The 14,981-nt window shown below is 43.2% G+C and overlaps 1 protein-coding gene across 2 annotated transcripts; it reads right to left on the bottom strand.

The window, feature by feature from the left end:
• Window positions 1-4,639: 4,639 nt before the first annotated feature.
• Window positions 4,640-8,751, bottom strand: LOC135711516 (uncharacterized). 2 transcript variants are annotated; one of them, XM_065234386.1, is made up of 4 exons: window positions 8,187-8,751; window positions 7,881-8,129; window positions 5,701-5,935; window positions 4,640-5,557 (listed from the first exon to the last, which is right to left on the bottom strand). In XM_065234386.1, the coding sequence occupies exons 1-4, from the start codon at window positions 8,482-8,484 to the stop codon at window positions 5,440-5,442; spliced, it is 900 nt and encodes a 299-aa protein (XP_065090458.1). In that variant the 5' UTR covers window positions 8,485-8,751; the 3' UTR covers window positions 4,640-5,439. The 2 variants fall into 2 exon arrangements, with proteins under 2 accessions (XP_065090458.1, XP_065090457.1); XM_065234385.1 differs by having other exon boundaries at window positions 7,881-8,751.
• Between the last annotated feature and the right edge of the window lie 6,230 nt (window positions 8,752-14,981).

The following is a 14,981-nucleotide window of genomic DNA, read 5'->3' as shown; positions in this document are numbered from 1 at the left end:
CCCTCACAGGAACTTGTCGAACGCATGTCTCGTCAGCCATGGATATGGCCTGGTGGAGTCCTTCCAGAGCCCGGTCGATGTCCTCTACGGTGTCAAGCGGCGGATTTTCGTTGATGTTCAGGTCTACCACACGTCCAAACTAAACCCAGTTTACGTCGTGGTAGTCTTTTCGTAGGATTGGAGCAGGAGCTATGTTGATGCCGACCTCAGCCACCACCGGTTGGTGATCGGAGCTTAAGTCGTTGATTGCCACCGGCTTGGATAGCCCGAAGTTCGTCAGGAAGAAGTCCAGCGTGGAAGGTTTTCCCGCCGGAGAGATGAATGTCGGTTCATCCGGAAATTGCACTGTATACAGCCCATGCTGCGAGTGGTCGAAGAGCAGACGTCCATTCTGATTCCGCTGATAGTTCCGCCATGCTTCGTGGCGGGCATTTAGATCGCCCCCAATGACGAATCGTGAGCTCGTGCGAGTGATAGCGGTGAGGTCGTTCTTGAATTTCATCCTTAGTCCGTTGCTGGCAGCACACTCACGAGGGCAGTATACGGCGATGAACCGGACGTTTCCGGTTGATGATTCCACCTCCACACTAAGGGCCTCGATGATAGAAGTGCGGATATGCGGCAGCGTGTAGAACTTTATTCCTTTCTTGATGATGATCGCAACACCACCCCCCCTGGAGTCGATACGATCAAGCCGGATAATGTGGTGATCAGGTAGCCAAAAACTGTCACCGGATTTAAGGTGGGTCTCTGTTAGGAGGCCCACGTCGATACTTTGCTTGCGGAGGAAGACAGCAAGCTCGAGTCTTTTTGCTCTTACAGAGCATGCGTTCCATGTGACGACAGTTATCGGTTTAGACACCATACTGAATAATAAACTTACCGAGCACTTGGATCTGTTCGGGCTTGCTGCGGCACTGACGAAGAGCATCGGTCATGTCGACGAAAATCTTCATCAGCTCATCCGCAGAGAAGAGATCGGGATTGGCGTTTTGTGCTGGTGGTTGTCTCCAGAATCCAGGGGTAGATGGAGAGCTTTGTCCAGCTGAGGCACCAGACGTTTCTTGACGGGGACCGGGGAGCGGATGGCCTTCAACGCATTGAGCGTCACAGTTCCCTTCTGGAAATGCACCAGGAAAAGGTAATCCGGATACTTCTTCACGTTCTCGTCCCTCCTTGTCATCCGGAAGACGGCAGTTGGGGCCAGCTTGTAGCGGTTCTTGATTTCCGCTTCGATCAACTTCGGGTCAAAGTTTGGTAGACCCCTGATGACGACCTTGAATGGTTTCTCACCGGGAATGTCATGGGTGAAGAATTCCACCTTGGAAGTCCTCAGGTGGGCGATGACCAGGTCATACTCCGCTTTCGTACGGAGCACCATCTTGGTGCCGACTCTGCCCAACTTGAATTCGGCTTTGACGCCCAGTGACGCCAGATCCGCGATGAGCTCGTTAAGATGGGCATTTTTCACTACCAGCGGAGGTAGCTTCACTTTTGCCGCGCACCTTTCAGCAGCATTTTCTATTTCGGCAGCGTCGCCGAAATCTTCGTTTGTCGCAGAGGCATCCTCGCGATCAATTGTGCCATCGGACTGGCCCCGATTCTTCTTCCTCTTCTTGCTGCGTTTTTCCATCACAGCTGGTTGGATATTCCCATCCATGGGGAGAACAGCAAATCTGTTGGATGTAGATACACCCGAACTTCCTTCACCGGGGTTCTTGTCCTTCACCGGGCTTCGCGAGCGATGCTTCCCCATATCGGGGCACGCACACACACAAAAAACACCTCGAAAGATAGAGAGCGCGAACACTTCACCACGAACTTTTCGAACAACTCGTCAGAGCGAGCAAGAGCCGAACTATATTGCTTGACGATCAAGCAGAGAATGACCACGATGAGTTGATGCTAGACAGCAGCGCTGTTTTATATCTTTTCAGGTTAAAGCAGAATGATGTGCAATGTGTGTGTATAAAAGCTACAAAGACTTCTCGCATTATGTTTGCTATCAAGTAGCGACACTGGCTCCTTTCCTTTTGCGTAGTTTACCAATGGCAACACCTTGAAAGTTAGCGGCGCCGATGGTATAGTGGTAAGCGTGATTACCTCTCACCCCAGCAGGCCTGGGTTCAATCTCAGTCGGCGTCACCGGCATGTTCTGAGGCATAACATCTCTGATCACGCCTTCCTTCGGGAAGTAAAGCCGTTAGTCCCTGGTTGAGTTGATGGGTCGATAGGTAGGGTCCAGGTGTAGGAGCTGCCTCCCTGGCGTCGGTAGCATTGGTGCTCAGCACGGAAAACAAATCTCGCGTCACTTTTCAATAAGTTCTATCTACATTGATCGATTCTCTCCATCGACTCTCTCTTTCGAAAATGCTCGGCTTCAAAAATTGCCGTCTTCGCCGAATTAGATGCTAGATTGTTGCTTATTCCATCGAAAGTATCCAGCCGTGGCGATTCAAAGAGAAAGTTGATGAAGGGAATTGATCAAAGTCATTTGTCCAAGCTTGTTTACATGAACATTTTGTGTGGTCGTTGGGGGCGTGTGGTTCTGAATATGGACAAACAGGCAGATGAATTCTTTTCTTACTCTTTACTGTAATAAGCTTGGTGGCCCTGAAAAGGGCCGTTTTGTTGCCAAAGTCGGTGATGATTTAACCTCCAAAACCGCACAGAGTGTGTCTCTGTCGCTTCAAAGCGTAGATGACATCCATGGCCGCTTACGCTTGGTGTGTTTAGTGTAGGTGACAGCATCACGGATCTCATTTTCCAGGAACACCATCAGCACACCTCGTAGATCAGACCGGAGAAACGTTTGACTCCGCCATGCTTGGCATACACAGTTGTACACACCAACTGCTCATTTGTTAATAACTTTTTACTCAGTTGTTGAAATTTGTTTTTCTTTAAATTAATTGATAGATTAGGATCATAGCTTACTATAGATATGCAAAAAGTAGATAAATCTTAACATTTGAATCAACACCAATGAATTTTTACTATTAAAGTTCGAGATGTGCAGTGAGCATTTCTCACTTCATTTTTACAACGTAAAAACAAATACAGTTTATTACTTGAATTAAAATCTACTTTGTTTTATGTATCTATAACAAGCTTAAACTCTATTCTATCTACTGCTTCAAAAAGAACTATGTTTCGTCAACTCTTTGCAAAGTTATTAGCAAATGAGCAGTTCGTGACCAAAACTGTGTATACCAAGCATGGACACCGCCACGGCGAGCCAGACGACGGATGGTGGTTATCTCGAAGAACTTTGCGATGACGCTTGGCACCTTTTCCTCCTTTGCCACGACCAGTCAATTGTTGCTTGTTGGGTGTGGAAGAGTGGACTAGCCTACTGAACTAGCCTACTAGAAGACCTTCCTACTGCTGCTATTACTGATCACCGAAGCGAAAATGAGCTGTTGCCATACAGCAGCGCTGTTTTATATCTTTTCAGGTTAAAGCACAATGATGTGCAACAAAGTGGTACTCGATTATGAGGACTGGGTTTGGGAAGAACGTTTAACAGTGATAACAATTAACACTTTTTATTTGTACATTGGACAATGTTTGACATTACCACTTTTTCAATAGCTTCTCGTTCAAAATCATCAGTCGGAAGCCTTGATATAGATGCGTAGAAATATTTCTGATCGATTGGTGATAAAATTATTGAAATTGGTCCAGGGGCAGCTGAGTTATTAATGTTCAAAATCTTTCATAATTTTGTTTCATGTTTCATTTTCGGTTTTCCCAAAGTGTACCCCCAGTATAGAAATGAAAGACGTAGTCCTACGTCCAAACTTATTGTTATAGAGCTACAGTCAAGATTCCTGTAGTACGGTTAATAGGGACCGCTCAATAGGAACCGGCATTAACGAATACACGTAGCATATAGGATTAGAGCTAATTGGGGACAAACACTTATTGTAGGGTAATTTTAAGAGATAACTTCCTGGTGTCTTCTGAAAAATTATTAACAAGATAGATAACCTCCTTTTGGGGAAATTTTGCATTCGGAACACCCAAAAGTGGTCAATTCTTGAAACTGATCCTAGAGCTCCGCGGTTTTTTTCAAAACCACTCTATAGATGTCTTATTAGAATTAATTCAACGTTGTGACCAGAATATAGACCCTGGTGACCACGGGATGGCCCACCGGAAGATTTGAACACCCGTGTGCTGGCTGTTTTGTTTTGCTCTGGACGATGTTTTTGCAAAAAAATATACTGTTGCCATCTCTGGTCTCACACTTCTCAGTTAATCGTCAATCGCGACAGAGTAGAAGCAACAATCAATACGAAACTAACGATTTCAAATTAGCTCACTACTTGACTAGCTTATTGGTCCCAAGCAAATCGATTAACGTACCCCATTCTAGTATAAATTCCAGTACTACACTATGTTTGTTTTGATTCGCTATGAAAGTTTGACAGATAAAATGAAGGGTTAGTGGATTTTCCTAAGTTTCGAGGGGTGAATCGATTAGCTTGGGACCGAAGGTAGTACCAGAGCTGAGCCAAAAAATTGAGCTCGTTTCTTCGGGACCTTCTGGTCATAGAGTTACCTCTATGGTAGAAGATGATTCCAAATACCGGACTGTTCAAAATTATTAAAACCACTTTGCCGTTTCTTTTCCATGGATGTTGTTTGGAACATTTATTTCTTTTACCATCATCATCGTCATCAGTAGATAGGATCGTCATCAGCATCAGCATTATTAATCTTATGTACTCATTATCATCAGCATTGGTCATCATCAGGTGTTACAATGTTTAACTTATTTTAGGAAAGCCTAGGTCAACTCACTAACATAAAACCATTTGGTGATTCCGGTTCCGCCTTACGAACTATTACATAAATCTTCAACTATCCTTACAAAACTCGCTACAACAAGGGTAATAAAGCATTTAAACATTTTAATAATCATTCACGCATAAAAAAGAAGAGGAACTGTTGATTGCTTAAAGTAATACGAATACATGATTGATTTATGATTAAGTGAAACGAAAACTGTTTGTGTCATTCTATAAAATATCAAAGTAGTTGTCTATGTGATCGATAAATGTAAAAATTACTAGTTACGCAGAAGCCGAAACGCAGAGAAAAAAATTATGATTATTATGATTATTTGCGTTCTATTCTTGGTCGTCGCCGTCCTCCGTGTGATTCGTTCGTCTGGAGGAAGCTAATGTCTTGTTCAGACTACAGAGTTACAACATGTTATAATAATTATCGACAAGAATAGACTTATAACATGTTAGAACTGCTCAGTCTGGCCAGTGTTTAATCGAGCGTTTTAACAATAGAGTCATTTCCTAATGCGAAACAAGTATGTCTGATAGATAGAAGAAAAATATGGCTCTCGTGTGGTTTGAGACACTTTGTAGAGAATCCGTCTTTGTTCGACCTTCGTTCCTTCCTCGATTTTGAACAGTTTTACGGGCGCGGTTTGATCGTCTTGGAAGCGGGCGGCGGAATCTTGCTAAAACCGGCAGCGTCGAACACTGGGAGCAGTTCCCGAACACGCCCTGGTATGCTGCCGTCGATCATGCGACTGCGAAAAGCAGAGACAGTAAGATTGGCGTATAAAAAATAATAATGACAGACAATAATGATCATCATTGGGATCAGTTCAAGCGTGAAAAGGTTTTCGCTTGGGGCATGATCTACCACAATTAGCTCATGGCGTACTAGTACCTTCCTTTCTTGGTGGCAATCTTGGCGGCATGTGCTGGAAGGGTCGACTCCGTCGGGAAGAAGGTGGCACCGTAAAAGTCGAGCCCGTTCTGCAGGAGATGGTGATACTCGTCGATGGAGGCCAGGGTGATACGGATCGGTGGCGGCGGAGATTCCCGCTGCAGGGCCACGTCCTGTTCGTCGATTGGTTTCGCGGTGGATAGTTTGGGCATCTGAGGCTTTGGAGGAGCGGTGCCTGGTAGGGTGAGAAAGAAGAGTATTAGACCATTTATTTTTGCTGGTGATGTGTCCTGGTAACAGCTCTAAAATGTATCATTTGCTATAAAGTATGATCAGGTGCATAGTAAATTATCAACAATAATCTGAAATTCAGAACCTTTACCGCTCCTCTCAGCGGTCATTACCTGCACCTAATTTGTATGCATAGCATAACTGTAAAGTATATTGGAAACACCCTTAAGGTGGAAAGGACTCCCAGAGCCATGATGCCATGACATTTCGCAGAAGGTATTAAAGTAAGGATTGTACTGAACCCTTTATGCAATATTTCCATCCCTCCAAATTTTGAATGCTTATTATAGCTTATACAGCCTAAAATAGGCCTGTTCAGTGAAAAATAAGCTAATTCAGCTTTTAGTCAGCTAAATTGTGTTTTGCGATTTCAACACCCACTAATCTGAACGACACTTTATACATATTAACTAGGATCATTTTTCATTTGAACTTCTAGTAACCCTATGAGCATAAAAAAAAGCTTGGTTCTGGTAGCCTTATTTGCTGTTTTGTTTTTGTTCTGATAGCATCTGCAATAGTATAAAAAACTGAATATTTGACTCGGCCTTCTCCGATTTGCATATCATTTGGCATAACTATCTGCTAGGGGCAATTATTCACATTTCCTGATATATTTCAAAAGGTTTTTGGCAACATCGATGAAGGAAATTTTCATCTAGCATCCAGAACATCATATTCAACGGGGATTTTTTTTTTTGCAGCTGGGTTATTAACGAAAGAGAAAGTCGATGCAGTGAATTGATCAAAGTAGATACGACCCTTTGAATTATTTGTCTAGGTTTGTGCCATTTTTTAATAAATTGTAGCATGAAAACTTCATTTCTAATCGAAATGACGTCTAAGACAAAGTTGTAGCAACCGGTGGAAGCTAACGATTTTAAATTGACTCACTACTTGACTAGCCTATTGGTCCTTAGCAAATCAATTAACGTACCCCATTCTAGTCGAAATTCTAGTGCTGAGCCAAAAACTTGAGCACGTTTCTTCGGGACCTTCTAGTCTTAGAGTTACCTCTATGACACTACCTAGTGCATTAGGATGTTGCAGACAAAACATTTACATTTTCAGACCACTCTGTGAGAAATTGTGTTTACACTCCTGATGGTGGTAAGCTCCAACCGGTCTTACTTTTACCTCTATGGTATTATCAACCGGTGGAAGCTAACGATTTTAAATTTGCTCACTACTTGACCTAGCCTATTGGTCCCAAGTACATCTATGAGCGTACCCCATTCTAGTCGAAATTCTAGTACTACACTTGTTTGTTTTGATTCGCTATGAAGGTTTGACAGATAAAATGAGAGGCTCGTGGATTTTCCTATGTTTCGAAGAGTGCATCGATTACCTTGGGACCGAAGATAGTACCAGAGCTGAGCCAAAAAGTTGAGCACGTTTCGTCCGGACCTTCTAGCAAAAATCAATACGAAACTATCGATTTTAAATTGGCTCACTACTTGACTAGCCTATTGGTCCCAAGCAAATCGATTAACGTACCCCATTGTAGTCGAAATTCTTGTACTACCCTATGTTTGTTTTGATTCGCTATGAAAGTTTGACAGATAAAATGAGGGGTTAGTGGATTTTCCTATGTTTCGAGGGATGCATCGATTAGTTTAGGACCGAAGAGAGTACCAGGGCTGAGCCAAAAACTTGAGAACGTTTCTTCGGGACCTTCTTGTCTTAGAGTTACCTCTATGCTATAATCATAGAGGTAACTTCAAGGCCTGAAGTTTCCGGAGAAACTTGCTCAACTTGTTCCAAGCTTATCGATTCACCCCTCGAAACATAGGAAAATCCACGAACCCCTAGTTTTATCTGTCAAACTTTCATAGTGAATCAATGAGTCGCTACAATACAGTTACCCATATCAACCAAAACCCACTGACCTGCTTGCATCTGCTCCGGGTCCTGGGAACCCGATTGCTTCTGGTACTGCACCACTAGGCGGACCACCTCGACGACCGAGTTGAAGCGGTACAACGAGTGCCGTATGTCATCGACGGGCACATCGTCCGGCACGTCAAACACGTACAACATGAACGTTTTCTGCGGCCGGCATGGAATGGCCACCTTTTTGTAGAACCGCGCGCCGGTCACCTTGTGGAAGCCCTTCTTGAACACGGCCTGGTAGTCTTCTGGATTAGAAAATTTGAACAGTATTCCAGTGGCCGTTTTCGTAAGACTAAAGCAACCTTTGAAGTTCATCTTCTCGCAGATCAGGGCCGCTCGATCCATCGAGAGCTCGTGCGAGGGCGTCAGTAGGAAGGCTCCCTTGGCCAGAAAGTTCTCGCTATCCGACACCTCGGAGTCGTCATCGTCGGTTTGGTTGCCCTGGTTGGCCCGTTTGTCATTCCACAGAACGTCCGATAGCTTAGGACTACCGGCAGATTTTGAACCGGCCGGAAGCAGATTGCTGGAACTTCGCTGCCGTCGATACTCGGTCAGGTTCTTCTCCTGCTCAACGTCCGATGCGTTCCCGATGTACGACATGGTCACGGTTATCCTTTCTTGAGTTTAATGTCCTAAATTAACGCACTCACAAGTTCTTCACCGGCTATTCCGAACGCTCCAGCAACCGAATATCCACCCAAAATCTTTCTAATTACTTCTCTCACTTCATCACCAGGCACACTGCAGCCCACTCAGCCCGATCCGCTTACGGCGTCGTATTGTTCTTGAACGTCACCTCAAGTCCTTACTATCTACTAGCTAAAACTAAGAATTTCTTCCGCGGTTCGCGACAGAAGTTCCGTTCGATAACCCGGTGCACACGGTAATGAGCGACCAGATGGTATTGATGGTACTTTTATAGCCTATCCTTGGCTTGACAACGATGATCGAACATATTTGGTCGCGATTCACTGATTTCCGCCAATCCCCTACAGAATCGGCTTACGGTGACAGAGGTGGTAAAATGATGACGTGACAAGGCTGTCGTCGTTGGTTGATTCGTTGCATATCACGCTGTAAACCTTTGAATACCGACATGAATGGCCCCTAGCGGGAATCGTTCACAAAACGTAGCACAGTAGGCGAGATATACAATCTAGCTGGACGAAATTAATAACTTCTCGGGATGACGTCGTAGTAATTTCAGGTTTTCGGCAAACCTGCTTAGCTTTACAAGCACCAACGAACCGACATGCCTCTGGAGCATTTCGTTTGTCCACAATTCGATTTGTCAAATGAGCGATTCGATTTTTCAAACGGGCGTTCAGATCTGTCAAAGAAGGTGAGACGCAACCCAGTCAATATAAATTTTACGTGTGTTCGTGTCCTTTCTCACGATATGACGGGATCGCATGAGTAGGAGACGGTAGTGTTTAACGTATTTTACATATGCCGTCTTGGGCAAGAATTTGAATGTAGCTTCTATGAGCTGGCACGTTGGTTCGTCGGTGTTACAAGGCCTACTTTGTGAATGTGAAATTTCAGTTCAGTGGACTCATGTTCAAGCAGTTCTGTATTGTATCTTTTGAACGAAGCATTTTAGCAATCGGTGAAAACTACAGATTTTAAATTGGCTCACACTGGACTAGCCTATCGGTTCCAAGTAAATCGATTAACGTACCCGATTACATAGTACATTATGTTTGTTTGATTTGCTATGAAAGTTTGACAGAAAAAAAGAGTAGATTTTCCTATGTTTCGAGGGGTGCATCGATTAGCTTGGGACCGAAGAGAGTACCAGAGCTGAGCCAAACAGTTGAGCACGTTTCTTCGGGACCTTCTGGTCTTAGAGTTACTTCCCTTTAACTTTCATTCCATTATTATATGAACCATAAAATGCTGAGTACAGAAGGGTTTACCCAATTGAAGCGAAATTGATGGGGAGAGTGGGAATGCTTACTCCCTCTATCTTTAACATTTCATGAATAGAGGGCGGGCCCTTCTTCCCACTCATTGGGGAATCCTCCTGTTGGATGGCTTGTTTCTTGACGGGTTGTATGATACTGTTGTTAGAAGGAGATTCTCAAGTATCCCGTGGATGTACGTGGGCAATGTTGGCCACGGATCTACCCAACCCGTTTGGCCCTTCATACAATGTCAGGTTGAGTACAATTTGAGGTTACTAAACTCGATCAAGCTGAACAGCGAGTTGTCTTGCTACAGTGAGTTCATATCATCATCCATTAGTAACCTTTTTCACGGGGCACCCGGACCATGTCCAGGAGTGACCAATGTATTCCCGGGCACTCAATGTGACTGGCAATGGTCTTGATTTTGGATTCTCATGTGATATGATGTACCGCATTATGCCAAAGTCGGAATTTCCCTTTGGGGTATCCGGAGCATGTCCGGATATGGCCAGTGTGTTCCTGGCTAACACTTAATATGACCACCATTGACGGTATTTTCAAAATCACATATTGTTTTGTGTGTCTGAAAATATTCCATTCGCGATTTTTTTTTTGTTTTATTAGAGAGATTATTAGCCTTGGGCTGGTTCATCTCTTAAAAACGAAGGGTGGGAACTTCATACGGGATTCCCCCTAATACAGAGCTAATAGGAAGGGTAGGCGAGGTTCCAGAAGAGAACCCCGAGGATACGTAGCTAGGGGATAGGCGGGAGCTGTCCTTTTGAATAATCGTGGCCAAGTTCCGTGTCCTGTTCTTTTGTAGTCACTGTGTTTAATTTTAGTGCCGTCATTCGTCCATTTCCGTGTCCTTGTACGTGCTTTGCTTGGTTCGATATCTTCGGTCATCCGTGTCCAAGTCATTATTTGTTGCCGCTGTATAGTTTTGAGTCCATATATTGGTCCGGATCATTGTCCGTTGTCGTTGCTTGGGTGTTCATAGATCAAATTTGGTTAATCAGATCTGCCTCCTGAAGGAAGCAGAAAAGTGCAGCGATGCTGGATGGGTCATCCCTCAGGGTATCCCTGATACTGCCTGAGATCCCGTAAAGGGAACGGGGCCCGTGGTACTGGTGGCATTCGCATAAGAAATGCTCCACTGTAAGTGGAACATTGCACGTATCGCACTGTCGTCTGAATCCGCTTCCGCCTCCCATATTGTGGGAGACTTTGGTTTGACCGGTTCTCAACCGGGATAGAATGAATAGGAGTCGGTGTTCAGGGTGATCCTCCCATTTCCTGGTATCCCCTTTTACCTTCCGGATAAATAGGTCTCGAGATTGTTGGGATGAGGTTTCACTGAATTGAAAGGCCAAGAGTTTTATGTAAAACAGTAAATTAGATTTATTCTCTTTAACGATGCACTCACGAGTTCACTTTGTTGAATAAAATGGCGCATCTCGCACAGTGGCTGGTAGACAGCTATACCCAACAAACAATTCAAAGTCACAGTTAAGCATACACATTGAATAAATGCTGTATAACAGTGTACAATGCTGAATAAAACAGGATGTCGAATTATGTGCTGAAAAAAGCTAATAGAGATCGGTAGATGCGCCTTTATTCCGCCGTTTGCTCTGATATGATTAATTTCCTTATTAAAAGCTTTATAAACGTTTACTGTCTTCCTTATTCAGAACCAAAAGTTTGATCTAATAACAAACTGAATAAGTGTAGTTTGCACATACATTGACGGTTTAATTCGACTGTTTTCAATTGATTGAATAAAATGCTTTATTAATCGTCTTATAAATGTTTTCTAGCTCCATTATTAGATTTCATTACATTGCTTTACAATATTGCTGTATAAAGGTGAATACACTCAGCAAAATAGCTCTTATACCACCCAACAAACAATTCAGTCACAAATAAGCATATATATTGAATAAATGCTGTATAACAGTGTACAATGCTGAATAAAAAGAGTTGTCGAATTATGTGCTGAAAAAGCTCATTGAGATCGATAGATGCACATTTATTGCACTGTTTGCTCTGATCTGATTAATTTACTTATTAAAAGTTGTAAAAGTGTTAAATGTCTTCCCAATTCAACGCCAGAAGTTTGATCAAATAACAAACTGAATAAGTGTAATTTGTACATACATTGACACTTTAATTCGACTGTTTTCAATTGATTTAATAACATGCTTTATTAGACGTCTAACAAATGTTCTCCAGCTCCTTTATTAGATTTCATTGCATTACTTTACAATATTGCTGAATAAAGGTGAATACAGTCAGCATAATAGCTATTATAGCACTATGCGTCCATGTTGTAAGCACATGATTTGTAAATGCTTTATAAACAACGTATTAGATTCATTATTCGACAACACTGCTTCAGTCTAACAACTAGGCGAAATCAGTAGAGTAGTGGTTACCGTTTCTGCTTTCCAATTAGAAGGTCGTGAGTTCAATCCCAAGCTTAACCCTTTTTTTATTTGTGTTCTACATCTAATCAATTTAAAGTTAAAGTAAAGTAGTAATCATCACATGACTCACGATAATGAATGCATTTATCTAGTTCAAAAAATAACCGAGCATTCCTTCCTTGGGATTGGAGTGGTGAAGAGGTAACATTGGTCTCATGTTAAACAACGATGAATGAATTAATCATTCCCACAGGGCCTTGAAGGAGCTAGAGTTGCGATCGGTAGTGCTGATAGGTATTTACTTTCATGCAAGCTTTTATTGATTATTGAATTGCCCATATGATGAATTCTAGGATAGCTCAGATGACAAGGCAAGCGGCTGGTGATCGGAAGGTACATGGTTCGAATCCCATACTCCATACAACGACATGTATAAGTATTTAATAAATTATCTAATTCTGTGTGGTGCGAGCCACGTCAGAAATAATGGATAAACAACACTTAAGAAACACACCCTTCCCTGCCCGCGTCCCTCTTATTTTCGGATTAATTTTCCCACAGTTGAATAATCGTTCAATAAATGTATAATAATGTCTAATTAAACGTTACTTCACATGAGAATCAAGCGTTAATACAGAGCATCACTGTTTTAAGGAAGCAGTGATGTCTAATAAACGCTGAGTAATCAAAAAAAATTATCGTATAAACTCTGTTACAACTCATATAAGTCGAATAAAAAAGCTTCTCGACATACCTTAATACAACACCAAGTAGTTCAATGTTGTGGTTGAATAAATTCTCCAGATTTGTGTGAACAAAGCCTGAACAGAAGTTATTATTAAAAATAGTACAAGTACTATTAAGCATGCAGGTGAATAAAATGGCCAAGAAGTCGTTTCTTCAATAGACGATTGTTTCTTGGGTAGACTGGTACACATATTATTAGGACGATCGTTGCACCTTTAACACTCCTCCTCAACGAACATGTTCGGCTCACGATGATAGACCTAGCATTCCAGCCAGCTTGTTATGCTTGATGGTACCCAATAGCTTAGTCAAAATATCAGCCACCATATTTTCCGTTGACCCACCAAAACAGCTTATTCTCCATTCAACATTTTGCACTCCGACTTGTCAAACAACACTCGAAACCCAATGTCAGTTATTCTGCTCACCGATAGCAGATTTTCCGCAAGTGACGGTACGTGGAACACTTTCTCCAGCTTCACGTTCATTCGACCGCCTTTGCCATTCACAGAAACAAGCCGCCCAGAACCAACACCAACCGACATGATTGATTTACCATCGGCCAGACTAATGGTCGTCACTTTCGAATCATCCAGCTCTTCCAGAATGTCAGAGTTGTTCGTCATGTGGGAAGTGGCACCTGAGTCAAGGTACCACACACCAGCTTCTCCTGCTACTCCAGCAGCAAGACACAACTCTCCTCCAGACTCCGATTTAACAGCGATATTTGCTTGCTGAGAATTCTCCTTCTGCGCACGATCCGACAATCACGCCGGAAGTGCCCCTCCTTCTTGCAAGAATGGCATACTTTCTCTTTCTTCACTAATTGCTTCTCCGCAGGTTTCTTCTTGCAGGAAACGGTCGCTAGCGCTTTCTCACTAAGAGCAACCGTACCAATGAGTAAATAAGGCACATTTACCAACCTCTACCATAACGCTACTTGCGTACCGGGGGTTGCTATTCAGGTGGGGGAAATAGCAATCCGCACCTTGGGAAGTAGTGAGTTCATAAATTTAGCAACCCGGTAGCAACGCCTCAGACGGTTGCTATTTTGAATAAACGTAAAAAAATTGTTTTGCCGGTGTGGAAAACGGTAACTTAAATTATGACTCTGATAGCGACGACCGGTGTAGAGAGGAGTGATTAAGCCAAAATGGAAACGCTGTGCCTAAGTAAAATAGTGCCGCAAATGGCAACGACTGGTACGGTTGCTCTAAGTGAAGCGTTCTCCACACGACGTCTTCCTTCGACCAGCAACTTTCCCTTCACAAAATCGACCGTCAGATCCGCATCTGGTCGACTTTCGAGCGCCATTATCAATCCGTCGTATCAGTGGCGTCCCGTAACCTCACTTTTTACCTGTGCACCAACTTTCAAAACCAGATTTAATGCCATACTCATACTCGAATCGGTTGAAAAATACACTTAATCTTCTAGTTTACTCGATATCTATCCATTGCAAGCAACATTTTGATAATTTTTTATGTTTTGAGAGTTGGTGCACAGGTAGATTGAGGCTAGGGAAATGCCACTGTATCGTATGATTAAGGGAGACTGGACAGCATCAAAGCCACGAACCAGTGGTCCTTCACTTCCTCTCCCAGCGCAGACAAACGAATGTGCAACGCGGTCATCTGCTTGAGGTGTTCCGCCATTTCACCGTTATCTGGCATCCGCATCGTAATTAGCTGACGCACAACATGAATTATGCTCGAAAGGGAGGAACGCTCGTGGTATTCTTTGAGCACATCCCACATCCCATTCGCGGTCGTCTTCTGCATCACGTGAATCAGCTGACTGTCTTCCAGTGCCAAACCGATCAACGCCTGCGCCTTACCATCTTTAATGACCCAGGCCGCATCAGCGTTTTCTGGTTGCGGTTTTGTCACAACATCCAACACACTTTCCCGCGTCAACAGAAGCCGCATCTTGAACTTCCATATTGCGTGGTTCTGGTCGTTCAACTTGTCCATCGGTACTTTCGTGTCCACCATCTTGTCTTTCCAACACG

Source organism: Ochlerotatus camptorhynchus, unplaced genomic scaffold (genome assembly GCF_037179485.1).
Source record: "Ochlerotatus camptorhynchus isolate MF236.1 unplaced genomic scaffold, CSIRO-AGI_Acam_v1.1 ptg000433l, whole genome shotgun sequence".
In the NCBI taxonomy this organism is placed as follows: Eukaryota; Metazoa; Arthropoda; class Insecta; order Diptera; family Culicidae; genus Ochlerotatus; species Ochlerotatus camptorhynchus.
The sequence above is the reverse complement of the archived record's forward strand: the minus strand, read 5'-3'. Positions and strand labels throughout refer to the sequence as shown.

Excerpts from the sequence above, each read along its gene's own strand:
- LOC135711516 (XM_065234385.1), bottom strand. The coding sequence starts at position 8,484 with ATGTCGTACATCGGGAACGCATCGGACGTTGAGCAGGAGAAGAACCTG. Across the intron at positions 5,936-7,880 it reads CCCGGAGCAGATGCAAGCAG|GCACCGCTCCTCCAAAGCCT; the intron begins GTCAGTGGGTTT and ends TCACCCTACCAG. Across the intron at positions 5,558-5,700 it reads ATTGCCACCAAGAAAGGAAG|TCGCATGATCGACGGCAGCA; the intron begins GTACTAGTACGC and ends TGCTTTTCGCAG.